This window comes from Phaeoacremonium minimum (assembly GCF_000392275.1).
Source record: "Phaeoacremonium minimum UCRPA7 unplaced genomic scaffold PA7_03_scaffold_290, whole genome shotgun sequence".
Lineage (NCBI taxonomy): Eukaryota > Fungi > Ascomycota > Sordariomycetes > Togniniales > Togniniaceae > Phaeoacremonium > Phaeoacremonium minimum.
This window is the reverse complement of record NW_006921195.1, coordinates 310,384-331,762: the sequence shown is the minus strand read 5'-3', so window position 1 is coordinate 331,762 and position 21,379 is coordinate 310,384. Positions and strand designations below refer to the sequence as shown.

General features: G+C 51.7%; 4 protein-coding genes across 4 annotated transcripts; 2 read left to right on the top strand and 2 right to left on the bottom strand.

Annotated features, from left to right (window-relative positions):
* Positions 1-899: 899 nt before the first annotated feature.
* Positions 900-2,312, top strand: UCRPA7_3700 (putative monooxygenase fad-binding protein; the record flags this gene model as incomplete). Its single annotated transcript, XM_007916190.1, has 2 exons — positions 900-1,198; positions 1,268-2,312. 2 exons carry the CDS (start codon positions 900-902, stop codon positions 2,310-2,312), a joined length of 1,344 nt encoding a protein of 447 aa, XP_007914381.1.
* A 4,476-nt stretch (positions 2,313-6,788) lies between these two features.
* UCRPA7_3699 (putative alpha beta hydrolase fold-3 domain protein) lies at positions 6,789-7,622 on the top strand (the record flags this gene model as incomplete). The annotated part of the gene is made up of 1 exon (XM_007916266.1): positions 6,789-7,622. One exon carries the CDS (start codon positions 6,789-6,791, stop codon positions 7,620-7,622), a length of 834 nt encoding a protein of 277 aa, XP_007914457.1.
* Positions 7,623-8,101: 479 nt separating this feature from the next.
* On the bottom strand, positions 8,102-10,198 carry UCRPA7_3698 (putative cell division control protein 1 protein; the record flags this gene model as incomplete). Its single annotated transcript, XM_007916258.1, has 2 exons — positions 8,102-9,973; positions 10,073-10,198. 2 exons carry the CDS (start codon positions 10,196-10,198, stop codon positions 8,102-8,104), a joined length of 1,998 nt encoding a protein of 665 aa, XP_007914449.1.
* A 2,115-nt stretch (positions 10,199-12,313) lies between these two features.
* On the bottom strand, positions 12,314-15,312 carry UCRPA7_3697 (putative glycoside hydrolase family 3 protein; the record flags this gene model as incomplete). The annotated part of the gene is made up of 7 exons (XM_007916188.1): positions 12,314-12,362; positions 12,427-12,917; positions 12,970-14,272; positions 14,327-14,546; positions 14,608-14,866; positions 14,921-15,046; positions 15,103-15,312. The coding sequence occupies 7 exons, from the start codon at positions 15,310-15,312 to the stop codon at positions 12,314-12,316; spliced, it is 2,658 nt and encodes an 885-aa protein (XP_007914379.1).
* Between the last annotated feature and the right edge of the window lie 6,067 nt (positions 15,313-21,379).

The following is a 21,379-nucleotide window of genomic DNA, read 5'->3' as shown; positions in this document are numbered from 1 at the left end:
ACATTTTGTGATCGTAAATGCCGAAGCTGGCCTTGGAGAATTTGGGTGGGGTCCAGGGGCGTCGTTCGAGACGCTGGCTCTAAAAGTTCCCCAACTTGGAAACGGCGAATTTGATCAAGAGGGATATTGTAAATGCCGATCACTTGCCGCGCCGTTCACTAAAACATGAAGTCAGGGTTCCAGAGCATTGCAGCAAATAATGAGTCGAGAGCGTTGCTTTTCCCCTGACCCGGGACGGTTAGCAATTGTGGATACACCGGGATGTCCCTAGCTGGGCCCACCAAACCGCCCCGGTTGTGGGGCCAGGGTCTGGCCTGATCGTTACCTTCTGATAAACGGCCTCCGGAGATGAGAACGAGATAAACCCGGGGCTGCCTACGACAATTCCCATTCAGTAGATCTACATATCGGTGCTCTCTTAGCAATCAGTAGGGCTAACATGGCCTGTATGAGATGATGAGGCGCAATTTAGTTAGTATCTTCGTAGGGGAAAGTTGCTATTCAAAGCGATATAAGCACTTGGTGAATAAGAAGAGGTCGAGAGGAATTTTCAGTAGGTCAGTCAGTCATATCCTCCACCACGGTTAACCCAAGAGCGTGGTTGCAGCAAAACTAGTCTAGCCTGAGACAGAAGCGTCCTGGCGATCCACAAGATATTCGTAAGCGATATCTAACCCTGCCGAGCCCGCTTAGATTCGTGCTATCGATCGTTGGAAGGTTTTCTGCTGCATGGCGCCATGCATTTCTCATTGAACAAGGGTGTTGCTGGCGTCTTGGCATAGCCACTCTCCTTTGATCGTTGTAGTACATTAATAGCCTGAAACTACATAACCACTCCATCGGGTTCGCTGCATCGAATGCCGTATATCCATAATTGATTATCTTTGCATTCTAGAATCATGGCAGACAACACGCAGCCTTTCAAGGTGATCATTGCGGGTGGCAGTCTTGTTGGTCTCACCACCGCACTGGCTCTTGAGAAGGCCGGAATCGACTATGTTGTCTTGGAGAAACGTGAGATCGCTCCCCACATGGGTGCCTCCATCTCCATTCACCCACACACTCAGCGGGTGATGGAGCAGCTCGGAGTATGGCCCGAGATAAGAGCTGGTATTGTTCCATTAGAGGATCGGCGGCATTACGACCAGAATGGCAAACTGTTCGAGGACTCTGCCATTCTACGTGAGATCTCCAAGATGTGAGCCAAAGCCTTGCGTGTCTCAATATCATACAGCAGTCTGGGAAAACAGCCTAACACCAGTCGCAGGTCCCTTGATCGTTTCACAGTATTCATGGAACGTAAATTCTGGCTGAGTTGCATCTACAATCAAATCAAAGACAAGTCACGCATCCGGCCTCAAACTGGTGTCGCCGCGTTCCAAGAGACAGAAGAAGGCGTAGAGGTGACGACAGAGAATGGCGAGGTTATCAAAGGAGACTTACTTCTTGGAGCCGACGGCATTCATAGTGCTATGCGGAGGCTAATGGCTGACCGACTGGCCAGCACCGATGCTGCCGCATCGGAGGAGATGCGCTCTGGTTTTGTTAGCACATACCATTGCATCTTTGGAACATCCAGAAATACCAATCCGAGTGCGGAAGGCAAGCTGTTCCTCCCAGACGGCACGGTGCACAATGTCTACTACCAAGGATTTTCTGGCGTGGCGGCAGCCGGGGTCAGCGGCCTTGTCTTCTGGTTCCTTTTCGTGAAAAGTGACAATGTCACCAAAACGCCGAACACGCCGCGGTTTACCGAGGCAGAGACCGAAGACACAATCGCCAAGTATGGCCACTATGCCGTTGGTCCCGGTTATACTTTCAAGGATCTATGGACGAGCCGTGTCAAAGCAGCCATGCTGCCGCTTGAGGAAGGCGTTTTGAAGCCGAAGTGGAACACGGGGATGAGGGTAGCTTTAATCGGAGACGCGGTGCACAAGGCGACCGTCAACCCCGGACTTGGAGGCAATTTGGCGGTGGAAGGTGTTGTGCATCTTATGAACGAGCTTGTCCCCTTGGTGCGGCAGTGCGAGTCGGATGGCGGGCGGAAACCAACAAAAGACGAGCTAGTCGCAGCCCTCGATACTTACGAAAAGAAACAGCGACCACATGCCAATCTGATCGTATCTGCTTCTGGCTATATCACACGCTATGAGGCGATGGAGACATGGTGGCTAAGGTGTCTGCGTTGTGTGTCTCCCTGGGTCAGCGATAAGACTAAAGCGAATGGCTTTGTGAGCTATATCAGGGAAGGTCCATGGTTGAACTATTTACCAAATCCAGATGACCAGGAGAAGACAACAGAGAGTAAATAGACGCATATGAGGTTCTTTGTCCTGTATGTTTCAATCATCTTTTAGAATATAATAATTAATACACCCTTGCGACGGGGTACATGACCCAGAGGAGTTGTTGCCAATTAGTGTATTTTAGCTAGGTCTCTTCGCATCTGTCTCCTTCTCACCATCAGTAGTGCTGTCTATCCAGAGATCTACCTACTGCCAGGAATCTTGTTCGGTCTTTCTAAACGCCCGACAGAAGAGCTACTGGGGTTTTGGCACGGGTATTAATAGACGGTTAGGGGAAAGACTAATATAAGTCATGCCGTTATACAGGTGGTATAGGACCCCAAAGGTCTGCCTTAAATTGATCTAGGTAGACATCTTTCCTCCTAAAAGTAAGTGCAGCAAAACAATAGCCTTATTGTAAAGGACTGCCATGCAGCTTTCGTTCAACACAACAGTCTAATTATTCAATCACGGTGCTACCGCTGACTTGAAGATTCTGATGACCCGAGACACTCCAAGGTGTACATAACACATTAGCGAATGTATCCGCTGCACACGTTTCCGGCGTGTTTTGTAACACCCATTTGGCTCAACGAGTATTTCCCATTTCCTACAAAATTTAAATCATGAGCGAAGCGAGTGGGAAGCCAGATGTTGGTACATAATCCTGGAGGCACTTCGTTATGGAGGCTGGACAATTGAATTGCTCGCTCGATTGAGTTATGACTCTGATGGCCAACTGCCCTGGATCAGGCAACGTGCTAAGAACCTAGAGATCTTGGAAAATTTTCATGACAGCTGTCATTGGGGAGCTGTTAGCTTTCATTGAAACTCTCGACGAAAAGCTAAGAAAAGAGTACTCTTCGTATGCCGCCGGACACAATGCACACACAAGCTACACTTAGACAAAAGCGATCCTATCAAATACAGATTGTGGTATTGCTGCCACTAATCTTACTTCCGTGACTCTCAAGGGTAGTGATGGCCATGAAATCGCTTTATTGAGACAATATATGGAGAACTGGTTTGATAAAGGTGAAGATGAAGCTTGTTCGACAACGGATTCAACTTCTGACTCGGGTTGGCAGACGGAAAAGGACTGGGAGGAAGGCTATCTGCTAGAGTCGGCTGTAGATCTCTACCCACAAGATGACATGAATCGACAGATGGGCCAACAGACTTTTGACCCGCCTGACCATATCAAAGATTACGACTTCGACTACTGGTGTAATTTTTACGAGGTCTTCTTAGAGGTCGAGCAGGGTGAAGATTGGGATGTAGAGTCACCTCGAGAGAATTTGGGTCGCATCAAGTCGATTGCAAAATCTGTACGAGATATCGTCTCCTTCATAGTCTAAGAGTCTTAGAATTCTACATTTCATTGGATTTAGTACTAGCGCAAAGTACACATCACACAGACTCAGTCCTTAGGCCTTACCAGGAGTTAACGTGGTTGGCCGGTTCTTTAAGCTGAACCGACGGCCGTCCTGCTTCGATGTCTTCTCTAGTCTGACAATCCTGCTTTGGTCGTGTTCTAAGATGTTTGAATTTGATTATGAGCTGCATCAATTGAAGAATGACATCAAGGTTGTATCAGTTTCCTCGGTCTCGATCTCGTATCGCTGCTCGAGATCGTTGTTCTCGGCGTTGCAGCCATACCACCACAAGGGTGTTTGCTAAAAATGCCATTGAGATGCATGTAGCAGCAATAAAGCCGGTTCGGTACATAGGTGCGTCCGTCTGCTTCCAAATTAAAAGCGGCAGCCAGGCTTGTATCGCGTATCCCATCTCATTCATTGAGGCAATTACCAGAGCTCGCTCCTCGGTATCCTCCGTGCAAATCTCATGGGCCCATCTGATACCAGATCAGTCAGAAGGTTTGACGAGCAAAGAAAACAGCACTTACGACATTAGTAGCCCGGCGATGCCAGGGAAAGTTCCAATCATCACGTACAGGAACCATTTGTACGAGACGGGGATATCCCATACAGCAAGAGATATGAAATACATCAGGTTCAGAGCCTGCCTTGGGTTAGCTGTTGAGGAAGCAGAACAAAGCAAGACTTCCTCATACCCCCGAGAATAGGATTGGCGGCCACCTGGCACCTTTGCAGACGGTGTCTGAAACCCATGCAAACAGAAAGGTCGTAAAGACCTGGACCGCAGCCGTAGTCGTGGGATAGTTGTTGATTTGCTCCACCGTATACTTCGGGTCGGTAGAGTTCTTCAAGAATTGCGCGAAGACAGGAGTTCCGCTTACGCTTGCATTGTTAAAGAGACTGCCGAATTGTCAGTGATGAAACACGACGTGGCTGCGTAAGCGGGCATCACTCAATAATGTAGCTTACACGTAGAGCAGAGTTAGTCCGTAGATGTGCCAGCTGGTAAAGATCTTCCTGAATTTGGCCTTTGTATAAGGCTGCCGGTACTGCCTGCCTTCCAACTCCATCCGTCGCTGGGCATAAACAACTTCCTGTGCCAGTAGATATTAGCATCTTAAGACTAATTCTGATCATCAATAGCAAGCTACCTCTTTCTTCAAATACCATGCCCTTGAATTTTGTGGCATGTCAGGGATCATGAAGTACCCGGCCACGGCGATAGGTAATGATATGAATCCATCAACAATGAATAGCCTAGTAGAATCTCAGTATCGCAACAGCACAACGAAGTTTAGTCTGTGTACCATTGCCAACCGGCGAATCCGCCTTTGCCATCAAGTCGATACACTGCAGCAGCCAGGTTTCCGGAGATCAGAACACCGAGCCCAGCAGCGGCCTGAAATATGCCCGAGCGACGTCCAAGCTCATCGCTTCGATACCAGGACCCAATCATGTACGACATTCCGGGGAAGAAACCGCTTTCAGCAAGTCCTGATTCATCAGATATTAACGCACAGTCAGTAGTGGTTACGATACAAATATGTTACCTATAAAGAATCGCAAGGCGTAGATCTGTCCCGCCGTGTTGCACCTCGAGAGGCAAAAAGTTAAGACTGTCCAGATGACCTCCAGTGTTGGTATCCAGATGGACGGCCGAATCCGAGTTAGGATCATGTTACTAGGGATTTCTCCAATGACATATCCAACCGTCCAACATGTCGTCATGATATTCAATTGGTTTCCATAAAGGCCGAGATCCTCTTTCCTAGACAGTGTTAGCAGGCGAGACATCTATGATTTGAGTATATGATAACTCACATTCCCGAGACAAATGCATTATTGATATTGCTCTGATCGAGGTATTTACAAAAATATCCTATGGAAAGATTTAGTGAACAGGGCAAATTCTTGCCGAAGACAAGCGAGACTATGATTGATCTGTCTTACCAAGGCACGCAATGGTCAAGATTGCTCCATCCAATTTGAACAGAAATGCACGCTCTTGCGGAGACTTCTCTAAAGTATCCCAAAAATACGAAGTCCATCCTTGCTTGACTTCCTCCTGGATAACACTATCGGTAATTGCAGCAGTCTTGTCCGGGTCCTCGATGTCTTGAGCCTTAGATGCATCCCCCTTAAGGTATGAAATTGATATGTCAGCCATGGCGTAAATAGTAATTCGCTTCAGACTCATAAGAGATGTCAATTATCCAAAGTCTTGCGGATGAATGACTCTCCTTCTCGTAGAGTCTTATAGCCCACGGATCTCGGTGAGTGAGGGGAAGTGCTGTTGTCTAGATACAGATAGCCATGGCAGTCATCCGATCTCGGGTGAAGGATCCGTGAATGCTGTTCACAGATAAGCAACGCAACTAGGCATTCCTAGCAGCGCATCCCTCCCTGGTGATTCTACCCCAACTTGCCCAGCGTAACCTATCGAGGTATCGCTCGCAGCGATCATGTCTTCATATTCCCCTCACTAGCTCTCAAGTAATACTTCGTCTTGACTCAAAGTGGAAAGAGTAATGAGCCGATGTGCCTTTCGCTATCTGGTTCAAGACTTGGCTTATCTCTTCTGTTGTATTTCGGCATGTTATGCCGCTCTGAATCCGTGTAATCAATATCTTTGTCAGTTTACGAAGCAAAGCTCTCTGTAAGGCGTCTATCGCTGAGGTCGTGCATGTCAGCTAACATGGTCCTGGGACTGCCATTCCAACCCCGCCGCAAAGTGCATCCGTCAGTACTGCAAGTGTACTGCGACTTATAAGGAGATGACTGGAAACACCTGAGTCCTTGTCTAACTAAATGTGATAGGAAACAATTGGTTTATTTTCTCGAGACATAGACAAGGACTGAACAGTTTTAAACTCCGTGTGTGCTGAAGTCTATCAAACTGTGGCCACGCGCACAATGACCGACTTAGCAAATCACCCCAAGTTCGCAAATTTTGTCATCCACCAAACCAGTTACAGAACAATCGGCAGCCATGAGATAGCAGCGGATGTATTCATGCCAAAGAGCCTTCTGACTATCCTATCTTCAAGCAATGACATTGTGAGAAGAGGCATCATACTTCGATTCCATGGAGGCGGCTTGGTATGTCCAAACTCGATTGCAAGTTATGGCTACACTAAGACCTTGTTTTGAGTTCGCGGGAAAGTCGCTTTGGCCTGACTGGCTCCCTATATATCTTCTAGAATACGCCGAACAGCATTCAACTCCTCTCATCTCCGCTGACTACCGCCTCCTGCCGGAATGCCAAGGACTAGACATCCTCGACGATCTGGAAGTATTTTGGGGCTGGGTCCGTCGAGACAACGACGGACTTCAGGCCTTTCTCAACAGCAAATATCCCTCTCTGGCACTTGACACAGATCGTATCTTGGCAGAGGGAGAGTCAGCCGGTGGCTACCTGGTCGTGCAAGCAGCTCTGTCCGGTCTTCCAGGACTCAAGGCCGTGATCTCCGCTTATCCGATGCTAGACCTCCGCGACCGGTACTACCGCGAAGCATTCGAGAAGGTCATGACTGGGGTGCCGATGCTACCGCCAGAGATCATAACAGAGCACCTCAAATCCATGAAGAAAGGAGACATCGTTTCACAGTCTCTGCCCCCGGCGCGAATGGATCTAGGGACGGCGATCATCCAGCAAGGACGTTTCTGCGAGTTTCTTGGAGACGAGGACGTGCTCTACCCCGTCGACCGGCTCAGACTCGGACTGCACTCTTCCGGAACGATGCCACGGCTGTGGATCTACCATGGCAAGCAGGACACCGGCATACCGAGCGCGGGAAGTGTAGTGTTTGCCAAAGAGGCAAAGAGGCTGTGGCCGGAGTCAGAGCTGAGACTTGACCTCCCTGATGGTGAGCATGGCGTTCACAAGGACAAGCATGTCGCAAGTACGACGTGGTTGAGAGAAGGCTTAGCGTGGTTAGAAGAGCCGTGGCTTAAATGAGTCTTCCGACACATTAGGTACAGACAAAATTCTTGAGATGGAAAGGATGTCTAATTCATCAAACATCATATCACAGTTGTGTGGAGCATAACACCGACCCCTTGGCGGGGAAACCCCCCGAGTAGGCGACAGAATAGGGTGAGCATGTGAGTTCTGTATTAGAGAGATACTTTTCTATGCCTGTCCAGGACTACTGGCCCTCGAATTATATATAGATTACAAAAAGGAGAAACCAAGAATGATTGCTGTACAGCGTAGACGCCCCTATTCCTTTTCCGCCACCCAGTAAACAAAGTCCCAAGCCATGCCATGCCATGCCATGCATCCCCGGGTACTACACGCGAATCTCCCTTTGCTTCCTTCTCAGTGTGACTGCGGTGACTACTCTTCTGGCGACGTCACTGCGACCTAACTGTACATAGGTTATATATGAACACTCCCCATACTTTATACATGCCTTGATGACCCCTATCGTTGGATCAACCCTTCCAGGTCAGATACGCCAGGAACAGCAGCGCCATCCACGCCACGCGCCAGCTCGTCGTCCACATCTCGCGCACCACAACAGCGACCGTCGTCCTGGACCTCGACTTGGCCGCGCGCCACGTGCCCACGCCGCGGGACTTTCCGCCGTCGTAGGCGTACCCGTCGTCCTCGTCGTCATCATCATCACCCACACCACCAATCTGGATCTTCGGCCCGTCGCCCCACCCCCAGCGGCCGCCCGCCGCGCGGCCGTACGACCTCGGCTTCCCGGAGGAGGCGCCGTCGCCCTTGTGATGGTGGTGGTGCTGGTGGCCGTTGGGCTTGAAGCCGAGCGAGGAGCTGCGGTCGCGCGTGCCGTTGCTCTTGACGGTCGCCGCGGCGTTGGGCGGCGCCCCGGAGAGGAAGTGGGAGGCGCTGTAGCCGGTGCCGGAGGTGTGTCTATGCCTGTCGTAGTCATCGACCTTAGCCTTGCTGTACGTGGGCAGGATAGACACGTTTTCTCTGGGGCCAGGCATGTCGAGCGCGAAGGGCTGCAGTTTGAGCAGCGGTACTAAGGACGCCCGGATAGCTAGTATTACAATACAGACGAAGGCGAATAGGCCGTATCGCATGTATGTAGAGATCTGGTTTGGCAGAAGGCACAGGTGTGTCTGCAGGGTCGTGGTCGGCGCACCGGGAAGAGGCTTCCCGTCTGCGTCTACGGGGTTGTACATGCTGACCATCAGGAAGGCGGGTGTGGGCACGCCCATGGCCATGCTGATACTCTTGACAGTGATCTCCTTGACACCGCCCTGGTTCGCGGCGTGCGTAAGCTCACAGTAATCGTGATCGTCGCCTGAAAAGGCGTGAATCACGTTCCCCACCTGCTTTACCAGCTTGGCTGAGTCCGCCTCGCCCAGTACATTTTGATATTGGTATCCTTTCGCAACTGTAATGGCGTTGCGATGGTCGGGAAACACAGGCTCCGTCTGTCCCTTCGGCGGCTTGGCCGGAGGCCAGTGTTCTCGTAGAGGCCCGCAGGGAGTTCCTGGGGGCCGATATAGCGGGACGTGAGTAAGTAGAACTGTGGGTAGTTCCGCCTTTCCCTCGCCTGGGTCTAATGTCGGCATATCCTTGAAGTCTGCCTTTTCTAGATCTTCAATCTTGTGATTAAACGCCACTTCTTCAACTTGACCGCGTTGGAACCGTAGCTCCTTCTCCACGGCCTTTCGTTTCGTAGACTGCACATCATCCAGGAACATCTGCGTCGGCATGTATATCGGCCGTAGATCAGCCATGGCCGTCTCGTCCGAGCTGGCTGCGCTCCATGATACCGTGTCCACGGACACGAAGGTGTGATTTCCAATTACATCCACCCTGTTCACGTCTCCAAAGTACGCCTCGAACCGATCCCTCACCGGTGCTTTAACCTCGGAGCCGAAGCCGAGGTCATGGTTTCCGGGCAGACTGGCAATCAGCTTCCGTCCACGCTGCCCCTTCCCCGCGTCCGGTCCAGCATCGTTCCACGGATCGAAGAAGATATCCCCAAAACGCGCGTATTCCCGCAGCCAGAAGCCCTCGCCGTACTTCTTCTTCCAGCTTTTCGCGTGGCTCTTCTCGCCGGCCGGTCGGTGGTTCCACTCCGGGTCTCTAAAGTCGCCATGCGCCGTCTTCCATTCCCTCCCACCATCGAATAGATCGCCCAGGAAGAAGACAGTGTCTGGATGTAGCTGGCTCTGCAGCTGGTTGTAGGATCGCCGGAGGTAGTTGTCGGTGATCTGGACGGTCAGGGGGTTCAGCGGCCACGGCCGGCCGGGATACGACTTCGGGTCGATGATCTGGGGGTCGGCAACGAAGATGAGGTGGTGAGGGTTCGCGCCCGCCGGCTAGAAGTTACACACACATATGTTAGACTTGAGATTGCCGTGCACAGCTCGCGTAGAGGAAGCGTATAGCAGCAAGCAAGCTGCCAGTGACCAACTTACCCATTTCTCCCAATTGCTCCAGTGACAACTCTCGACCCGCGTGTGGAAGACCCATCTCTCGCCCCAGAGCAGCACAAATACCCAGGCCATAACGAGCAGGTGGGGAAAGCTAAGCAACCTGCGCATTGTGAGGTTCTGGCGCAGCTGCTGCGCGGATCGGAGGAGCAGCATGGCAGACATGCGCCGGCCACGGGTATGCCAGAAGTGCCAGAGGGATCGGGCGGCGTGGGAGGCGAGGGCACGGCAGTCGTCGATCAGCGAGGAGTCGTCGCCGCGGTGGCTGTGAGAGGAGGAGGAGAAGGCGGATGCAAAGCCATTACTGCTGGTCCTCTTGGGATAGCTGTAGGGGGGAGGAGCCATGACGATGGTCGAGGGGGACGAAGAGGGTCAAGAGCGAGCGAGCAAGTAGTCGAGCTACTGCGTACAGTCCGGTACAGGTACGGGTACGGGTACGGGTAGCAGCCACACTGCCATCGGCCATCAAGCATCCATGCATGCACCTGCGTTGGCCTGCTACTCGAGATCGAGGGACTACCGGTACTGCTCCTTAGCTGCTGCCCTGCATTCCGAGAGTGGCCGGCCTGTTCCGTTCGTCTGTCTGTCTGTCGAGCCTGCGGCGTAAGGTAGGTACGGTTCAGTACTAGGTAGGTAACCTATTCTCCTCTGTAGGTGCGAGGTAAGGTATGCGTATGCGTGTGCGTGTGAGTGTGCGTGGATGTATGGGTCCAGGATCTGGTTCGTTCGCTGGGTCTGTCTGAGTCTAGGCGGCCTGGGCTGGGACTGTGGGCCAGGAACGAGCCGAGCTGAGCTGTCTTTTCTACCGTTCAAAAAGAACAAAGAACCACACCTGCAACTTGCCCACTCTTTCTCGCTGGGATAAGCACACGTCGATGTTGGCTCGAGATGCTACGGCGGTAGTCTTGTAAGGCTCGCCCCCCAAAAAAGGCCAACTATGAGCGCCACAGAAGCGGAAGAGGGAACGCGAATAGGGGTTTGGAATGGCTTGGCCCAATAGGGCGCGACATCAAGCCGGCCTAGGGTGCCGTATGTGGGCGTGAGGGTGTGTGGACACCCTGGGGGGATGCGCTAACATGGGCAGTCCGGTAGAGCACCAACAACAGGCAGAGAGTAGGTAATTTTGGCTGCAGTTGCAAATCGATAGATTCAATTGATGGACGAGTCGAGAATCGAGATCTCCTCTGCTCCTTTCACAGCTACTGTCTCTGACGAAATTTACTTGAAATGTTCCAATTATTGAATATCATGCGTCCAGAACCTTCTGTCTGAAAAGAGACAGTCAAGAGCCCGTTCGGAAGTCGGCACCGCACGAGGCGGTAATTGAGACAAAATTACGCCGTTATGCGGCTGGTGGCTTTGCAAGTGACAGACACACAGACACACAGACATACAGACATACAGACAGCCCACTTCAGAAGACCCTTTTCTTTGTATGTACGTGTACAAACAGTCAGTACGGTACTTGGCTTCATTCGCTACCACAACACCACATGATAAGGCGCGCGTATACACACATACAGGGGGGGTATCGGGGCCCGAGTTCTCCAACGTGGATGTATGCGGACAACCCGGGCGATAACGAAATGATTGTTGAGATGGCTTACTGCAACGTCACTCCCATACGGCCTAGGCCCATCTCTCTCGATTGTACAAGCAGCCTCCAGACAATCAACACAAAAGAAAAACGGACGTTCTACCGTCCACCTAAGCTCTGGGAAGCGCTTTTGGGAGTGCACAGAAGCACACGAGACTGCCCTCGTTCGGCGTTGGCAATAAACCCGGTTCAATGAATGCCAGAGTTCGTGTGTGTTGTGTGTGTTCGCTATATGATCTTGTCTACCATGCAAGTGCGTCCATCCACCCGATCCACTCCCAAACCACCCACTCTCCACGAAGAAAATACATACAGTCTAAAGATGAAGAAAAAGGTACAGGGGGCCAAGGCCCTCAAGCAAAGACTCTACGTCTCCAGGTGCGAGGAAGTTCCATGTCATCATTATCCCTCGCTCTGAAAAGGAGAACCCCGTGGGGGATGCACAGCCCCCCCTGTATCAAGAAAGCCAAAAATTCGTGTCCGTGCCGATGATATGCCAGTGAGTTGCATTCCTCTCTATATCCAAAATCGTGGTTTTAAAAAAAGGATAGGTATAAGAAGGACAGCGAGAAATGAAAAGCACAGTGATTCCATAATGATTGGAAATAGGTTAGTATTATATGCGATGTTCAGAAAACCCATGTGAAGGATTCCTTGACTTCGAAGGCGGTTGTCCTCCTATTGGATCAGTCAGCTAGATGATTCAGCAATATAGAATGGGGGGATGCGGGTAGAGGCGAACCTGATGTCAGCGGACGAAGCGCCCACGAGGACTTTGAAAGTGCCCTCCTCGGCAATCCACGCATTGAGGGAGGTGTCATAATAACCGACCGCATGCTTGTCCAGAGAGATCCGGAGGTGTTTTGTCTCCCCCGCTTCTAGGAAGACCTTCTCAAAGGCCACCAGCTCCTTTTCAGGACGCGGCAGCCTCGACTTGTCATCATGCACATACACCTGCACAGTCTCATATCCGTCGACATCCCCAATGTTGCTGACAGCGAATATCATCTCGATGTTATCGGCCGATGTAAGCGTCTTCGAGCTCAGCGACGGACGGCCGTACTCGAAAATCGTGTATGACAGGCCGTGGCCGAAGGGGAAGAGCGGGGCAATATGGGCCCGCTCGTAGTGTCGGTAGCCGATGTACATGCCCTCGCCGTACACCACCTCAAGGTTCTCACCCGGCCAGTTGTGGTACGCAGGGGCATCTTCGAGTCTGCGGGGGAAAGTACACTATGGTTGTCAACGAGATTGTCTCATCTCAAATATTATGAAGGGAACTCACAGGAAGCTTTCCGCTTGGGCTCTTCAGGCCGAAGAGGACATCAGCGAGTGCGTTACCTGCCTCCTGACCCTGGTACCAGGCCTGGAGGATGGCAGGTACGTGGTCAGCCCACGGCATTGTTACCGGTGATCCGGACTGGTTAACGACGACGGTGTTAGGGTTTGCCTTGACGACAGCCTCGATGAGACGGTCTTGGCTTCCGTCTGAGGGAAGGTCCATCGTTTGTCGATCATATCCTTCAGACTCCCACTCAGCGTCCAGGCCGACAATAACAACGGCGACATCAGCGGCTTTAGCAGCGTCGACGGCCTCCTGAAGGTAGTCCAGTTGATCCTCCTCCTTGAAGCCGATACGGCATCCACCATACTTATGCGTCATGTTGAAGGTCTTCTGTTTTGACACAGGCCGAAGTTCGTTCGTCATCTCGACCTTGAGTTCTACAGCCTTGCCAGCTTGCATATCGATTTCCACAAGGTAGTCTATCGAGCCATCAAACATGGCCTCGCCCTCCTCAGTCCAGTCCCACAAGTCCAAGGCCAGCTTGTCATCGATATATAGTTTGCCAGGGCCGACACTCATGAAGCTGACAGTATGCTTGCCGGTCGATGTTGCGGTAAGGTATGTGGTGGCTATTGCAGACCATTCTGGGCCCACTTGAGCGAGCGGTGCCGAGTCCCAGAGGAAGAGATCAGTATTCGTTCGCCGTTGAATGACTATCGGTTCACCCTTGAACTGATCGCCAGCAAACCAGTCGATGTTCACACCTTGCTTGCCTTCCTTAGTTGTACAGAAAGGAGAAGCCACCGGTAGCCACTTGTGAATATGGCAACCCTGGGCATACACAACCTCTTCACCCGCAGCCTTCTTGATGCTCTCGAGTGGCAGGGTGTTGTAGTACGGGTTCAAGCTGGCGCTACCTCCGCCACCGGCAATGGCACGGTTAGCATTTGGGCCGATGACCGCGACCTTTGCAGTCTTCGGGTTGATTGGCAAGATGCCCCCGTCATTCTTGAGCAGTGTCAAGCCCTGGGCACCAGCCTCTCGAATCAGTTCTCGGGTCTCGGGTCGATTGTCTTCCCTCTCAGCTGCCTCCTCCGACATGTCCTCACCCTTGGTGCGAAGTACAAGTGTCAGAGCATTTTCAGCGGCCCGGTCAATATCGTCCTGAGTTATGGCACCATCCTTGAGAGCAGCCAGGACCTTCTCAAATCTCCATTTCACAGAGAATGGAAATTCGACATCACATCCTGCTTTCAGGGATTCGACTGTGGAGTTCAAACCACCCCAGTCAGAAATAACAGTGCTTAGTTTAAGGTTAGCTGATCAACTCGCTTAAATACCGGAGATCGACACCCACCCGTCATAGTTCCACTCGCCGCGGAGGATCTCCCTGAGAGTGTGGAAATGCATGTCGGCATGCACGCCATTAATGAGGTTATATGATGACATAACAGCCCATGGATTGGCCTCACGGATGGCAATCTCAAATGGTTTAAGATAAAGTTCTCGCAGTGGCCGCTCGGCAACGACCGAGTCGATCGTCAATCTATTCGTCTCCTGCTCGTTGCCAACGAAGTCTGCTGATATATTAGCGGGCGCACAGCGTACATATTATAGTGCAAGTGCTCAATAACGAACGTTTGATGGTGGCGGCAACCCCTTTCTGTTGGATGCCACGGATATATTGGGCAGCGAGCTTGCCAGTCAGAAGGGGGTCCTCAGAGAATGACTCGAAATTCCGGCCTCCCAACGGATGACGGTGCATGCAGACAGTCGGTGCTAGAAGAATGTTGGCCGACCTTGCTCTGGTCTCATCAGCAAGGTGCTGGCCAACATCATAAAGTAGTTCTTTGTTCCAAGTGGCGGCAAGTGAGACACCACAGGGAAACAGCGCAGCCTAAAGGGGGTTCAGCATCAACACCAGCGAGGTTGAAGATTGATGTCGATTCACCTTTGTTCCGCCGACGAAAATGCCACCACGAGCACCATTGGGGCCATCGCTTGTTTTGGCTGCGGGGACTCCCTTAGAGGGAATGGCCTTTGTTCTCCAGAAGTCTGCAGCGGTAAGTAAGGAGACCTATTGCGCAAATCAATATCAAATTCCGGAACAGGAGTTAGTAGGACTCATCATACCTTCTCCTCTTGAGACAGTTGAGCAAGCTTCTTTCTTGCTAACAGCCTTGTGTTCTTAAGAATTGCGTTCTGTTGCTGATAAGGGCTGTCTGGAGGGGAGACCTCAGTATCGGGTGTTGTGCTTGTCCCAACACTCTCCAAAGGCGAAGGGTTAGGATCAATACCATCGCCCAAATCCATTCTTCTCGTTAAAGATAACGCTTCTGCCATTATTCTCCTTGTTTACCCAGCTGAACGTTGCAGGTGGCTCTAGTACAGCAATGCTTATTTGCCAGCTTGGGTTATCTACTCGAATCCTCGACTTCAAGACCAGCCAGATTGTCGGGGAAGGGGAACGACCGTGGGTATCTCAGGATGATGAGTTAATTAGAAATGTGTGAAGTTCTCGAGTCAAACAAGACGGCGAACTCTTGTTGGCTTGGACTGATCAAGATATCGAATATGGGAAGGCGGATTCTATATAAGCCCGTTACACGACTAAGAGATCAGCAGGGCGAGACACGGTACTCTCGCCTACCGATAATTACCCGCTCGATATGAAAACGGTGGGAAGCGCAGACCCGTTTATGGCATGGAAAGATTTATGTGGATTAGATGGGGCCCCGTAAAGCCAGGCACCAGCTAAGTTACGGGCAATGGGGAAGAGAAGATTAGTACTTAGGGGTCGGCCCAGGTACATTGAACACCACGCTTGGGGGGCTTGCTTGCTGGATCCACGGTGGTTGTATGAGATCTACAGCTTCACAACGAAGGCGCTCGAAACAGGAATGCCGGAAAGCCGCCGAGCGTGGGGAGTGGGGAATAGCTGGCAAGCTGTCCGTCGACTTACGCTGGGATGATGATACGCCATGTCACTTGACTGCTTTCCCCGAGGTGTCTTTATTGCAGTCAATAGCCACATCGGTAGGGACGGACCGTATGAGCGGCGGTACTGTTGGTATCCAGGTTCGCCAGACGTCCGACTTGCTTATATTGCATAACGACGCAAGCCTTTTGTGGACAAGCAGAGGTAATTTGGCCGGGTGGGGGGCTGAAGTGTGGGCTTCTTGGGTGTAAGGTATGGTCTTGTAACGGCGGACGGAATGTGCTGTGCCCACGTTTCGACGCTGAGCATTGCCTGACTCGCTCATCTGTATCCCGCTGCACGTGGACAATTCCAACTGGGTGGCCCTAGATCTGGGAACGCCGTGGTTCTGGATGTTTTCTTGCCGCTGATCTTTCCCTACGGCTTGGGGTATGCAAGAAGCTGCGAGTTGCATTCGATCCGATTCAAGCGTGCCGTCTCGGTCCCAGGCGGTCTGGGCTGGGGAGGTTTTTTTTTTCGTGGTTCCTCAGATCGGCCAGGGGACCCTGTCACTCCGTAGGCCTTATTGACAGCGTGGCGAACCCCAATCGGACAGGGCAAACGGGCTGGCCGGGACAGACGGCTACCAAGGTATAGGTAAATCGCCCAACCCTTGTCGTTTGCTGTGACAGCGCCGGTCAATCCTCAATCCCCCGCTGCCTCAAATTGTTCATAAGCATGCCAATACCCAAACCCGGATGCTGCTAATTTGTGATTCCTAAAAGCATAGATGACAAACTCTCTCTTTAATAGTGTGACAGCTTGATGGTCATACGCCAAGCGGAAACGTCCTCCTAAATGCACCCGGTAGACCGAGGTGACAACATCTACTGATAGAGACCTCCCTTTGGAGAGTTGATAGTTACAGGGTCTCCCTCCACGCATTATCAGCACTTGATGACATATCCAGTGTCTATATTGATGGGCAGCCGATAAAGACGCTTGTCAGATGCTCGCTTCTAAAACATGCTAAAAGTTGTAGCCGAGAAGCGAACCCTTGTTGGGGGAACTGTATAGGCGTATCGACACCATCATATCTCGGGAAGTGCAGATTCCACCTAGAAGGGAAACACGCCTTCACAATAGGTTAGAGATAGCAGGGCGCAACGATCAAGCACGCGGTCTGGAGAAATGGTGCACGTCGGAAGGTGATCTAAACCACTTGGTGGCTTTTGACTTCGATATTGAGGGGAGGTGGAGGTGGACCTCGTCCGGTGCGGTATGCCGGCCCGGCTTCCATTTATCGGGGACACTTGCCACAGCGGATTGGCTCGTCAAAATGCGAATTAGCCTCTTTGCCATCCTGATTTGTACACCGCCTAAGGCAATCGTAGACTTCATTGCGATTCATAGGGTGATTTCCATAAGCCCGAGTAATAACCATTCTGCTCCGTGTCGTCATGTGAGAGGGAGACTGTCGTCGCACGCTGTCAGATACGCTGTGCCGTCGCAGTCCTGTCAAATCCAAGGCCCTGCGAACCGAGGGAACCTAAGACTCTACGCAGGTCACTCGTGCAATCAGCCAACACCACCGTCCGTCCACGGGTCGGGAGTCCCAATAGAGCACCTCAGTCATTGATGGGACGTGAACGGGGGTTTATGGTACCAGGCTCTCGGGGAATTTGTTTCCATGAACCAGAATACAGAAGCTCGGGCTGCAGCTTGCATTCAGATGTGCTGAGCAAGGCACGTTGGATATCTTAGCTCCATCCATATCGCTCTATATATGACGCGGATGATGCAAGACGGGCATCGGAGGCTGAAGTTGAGTGTTTTAGGTATCATTGTCACCAACAATGATATATGACCCCCAAATCCCCTGAAGATAGGAGGCTGGATGCTCCGTCCCAAACCACACGATCACACGGTTGGCGACATCGAACACTCAAGGATATCCTGGCGTGCTTCACTATAGACCCCAATTTGCCCCATGGACCATCTAGTCGGTGAGGAGAACCCAGTGGAGAAACCGGGTAGAAGACGAGATGCTCACTGAACCAGCGCATCGTCAAAGATCATGTCTGGGGAATCTGCGGTGATGAGATGCTGGACCCCTTGGGGTGTCGATTGAGAGAGCTGCTCCAAAAGAGCCGTCGGGTTGTTTTCCAGTCCACTGCCACAGAATGATTGCTCCCGGAGCTAAGTGTCTGCTGGAACAGCCAGGAGAGCAACTCCGTAGGCCGACAAGCCCAAGGTAGCGTGAAGCAGAGCTGACCAAAATGCAAGGATGGAGCATGCAAGTGGCACTGAGGATCCCTCAAACAGGCCATGCATTCGCTGGCGAATCGGAATTATCTTCTGTGATCTGGGATCGGCGGTCCATGTTCACTGGGGGCCCGACAGGCCGGTCTCCCTTCAAGCCCGAGAATAGACAAGACAGGCCAATTTAGCTTTCAAGATCCTCGGCATCAAGAACGCGGCTATCAAAATTAGACGATTCATAGCTCCATCAAAAAGGTAGGAACGAGCTTCACCTCAAGAAGGCAGGCGATGAGACGTGGCTCCCTTCTTGCTTGCTGCTTGCTGCTTCCTGCTTGTTGCACCTACCAACGATCTTGGGAAGGCAAGAACTCCAGAAGAGTATCCGGGCAATGACCAACATGGGCCCTCACCAACGATAGGTAAGTAGCTGTTACCTTACCTGCGCACCTATTTGCCCACCTAGGGATTCAAGCTCTAAGGCAGCTTCGTGACGGGCCACCTGCATACTCCATGTGTGGTCCTTCCCTCTTCCATGTTCCGTGCTCCGTGCTCCGTGCACACTTTATCTCGGTCTGGCAGCCGCCGCAAGTTAACTTGCTTGGCGCACCTTCCCCATGATGGCTTGCATGCCGCGAGCGTCGCCCCTGCCGCAATTCACCTTATTATCTTACGAGCTTACCTACCTAGGTACCTAGGTACTTTCAGCCCTGGTCCCCATCCATCTCGGTCCGGGATGGCTTCCCTTAGGTTCTTCACCTTCCCTCTCGTCCGACTCTTTAATTGAATGTATATCGCTTCCTTCAGTAGCAATCTCTCACCTTGATTGCTCACCGCCTGCTTTAATCAAATGATCTCGTAATCTCCTCTTTGCTCTGTCTCCTGTTTGGTTGACTGTCCGTTTCAATCACCGTTAAGCCACAGCTACTCGGAATAGAACCGCACATGCCTTGTGGGAGTAGCCAATAACCTCCGCAACCATGCCTCACCATCACATGATGCTAATGCACTCGACTTGCGTTATGTTGCTGCTCGTCGTGCATCACTAAGTGTGCAACCTCAAACGCAACGCTACATCATTGTTCGAACCTGGTTGTGATGACCTGCTATGTAGGGCACTCCCCTCATGCTACCCTATACAAAGGGTCGACCAGGTTATGCTTCTCTGCCTCTCCTGATCTCCGAATGTGACGATGACATCGAAGCAACGCAACTCGGGACACCCTTGCCAGGCGCAGCTGCTGGCTGAGCCGCAAACCACCTTTGAACTCCGTCCAATTCCCTGCCACAAGGCGAGGTACGGGCTGCCCAATAAAAACTATGCCCACGCCCAGGAATTCCAGCTACGAGAAGCCTGGGCTTGGGGCGTGTGGGTATGCACTGCGGAAAGAGACTCTCCTCTCCCGCATATGGCTCCCTCCCGTCCATGGTGGCATCGCGCCGTCTCTCAGCCAAACCAAAGAACCCCTTGAAGGTGTATTTCGAAAGCTCGTAGCTAAATCGGTCTTGATGTTGTTCTCACGTCATGTACTCACTCGTATGTGTATCCATCAAAGATTTGATCAAATATCGAGCTACCATGCGATGCTCCGTCGAGCATCGCGCAAATGTATCTTCTCTTCGCCCCTGGTATCTCCCATGCCAAGGCCTGACCGGAAGCTTGATCCGTGTCCCTTCATCGGCTTAATCTAATCCATCAAGGACAAGGGTCTTGCTGATATGGGGTACCTTACGGCGGTTGACCTGACCCATGAGATCGGCGCACGCCCACCCGCTTCTGATCTACGATCGGGTTGCTTGTGGATGAATTTCTCTTTTCAGGCTTTTTCTTTGTGCTTGCCATGTACTGGGGAGTATCTTGGGTGCCCGCGGCACTCCTCACCTGCGGCATACCTGTGGGGGCCATCCCGGTTGGCAGACGGTTGGTTAGAACACTGGACGAATAGACACCTCAAAGTCACAGTCAGATGCTAAACTGATAAGCTCAAGACGATGGCACTCGAGATCATTTCGTAGCCTAACGCTGTTTACTTTTCGGCTTTCGGCTTACTACGCCATCGTGTCCGACTTAAGATGTTTTCATCTGATGCAGACTCATGAACGAATACTGCTTCCACGAACGGGAGCTCGCGCCGGGTCTCTGCTTGTTATTAATTATATAATACCTATGGTCGACTTCCCCTCGTTTGCATACCAGGTCGTCGACCTTGTATTATTGGGTAATCTGTCATCATACACTGCGTGCAAGGCAAATTCGGGGCGTGCCTGGTTAGCGAAGGGGAAGCATGTGGTGCCCCTGACTCGGTTTCGCGCACAATAATTTCATGTTCGTGCTAGGCAAGTGCCGAGCTGCCTTTCTTCTCACACATGCCAGGGCGTCTAAAGCAAGGCTTCAATGCCTCTTCTACATTACACGCCGAGCTTCATCCGCAGGCGTCCAAGCGAAGAGGCTTCGATATTTTTCCATTTGCCGAGACCATCGTGACATTACATCAGGCTCATCCAGGCGGCCAATGTATGTCATGTCGATGATTTCAAGTCATATTGAGACTATATATAAGGAAACCAGGATGACTAAACGCCGCAGGCAAAACGGCAGAAAGACGGAGTCACTGCCTAGCTACACTGCAGGAACAACAGCCACTGTGGCGGCTCGTCGTGAGAATCGCTGATCGTCTAATGTGATCAGGCCACCTACTCTACACATATGTTTAACATGCGGTCGTCTGGCGAGAGACTGAGCCTGGAGCCTTTTGTGGCTGCTTGGTGATCGCCGCTGCGATCCTGGCTGGCGGTCAAGATCCATATTGGGGACCAATATGGAATGAGGGGAAGGCATGCGGCCAGCGTCGAGGTCGGGAGCAACTCATAAGGGTTCCTGAATGAATATTAAAAGGAACGAGCTGGGTCATGTTATTGGAGGATTTCCGCAAAGGCTTAATGCGCGGCAAAGCTCACCTACCGAGCCGTGCGACCCGTGTGATCGAAGTGTTTCAAGCAAGAGTCGCTTATGCCCTAGTTTCTATCTCTAGTGGACTTTTTGCTTCTGAGGCTTTCCTGGGTCAGGAAATGGTCGTCAGTCGTGCACAAAGTCTCGAGATTACGTCGACCTCGAAGTTTTGATGTGGTCGAGTCTGATGGTAGTCGATTTTTCCGCAAGTTCGAAGCATTCAGCGCCTCCCATTAGGAAGAACTATGTATGATCATCTTCTATGGTAAGAGCCGCCATCGATG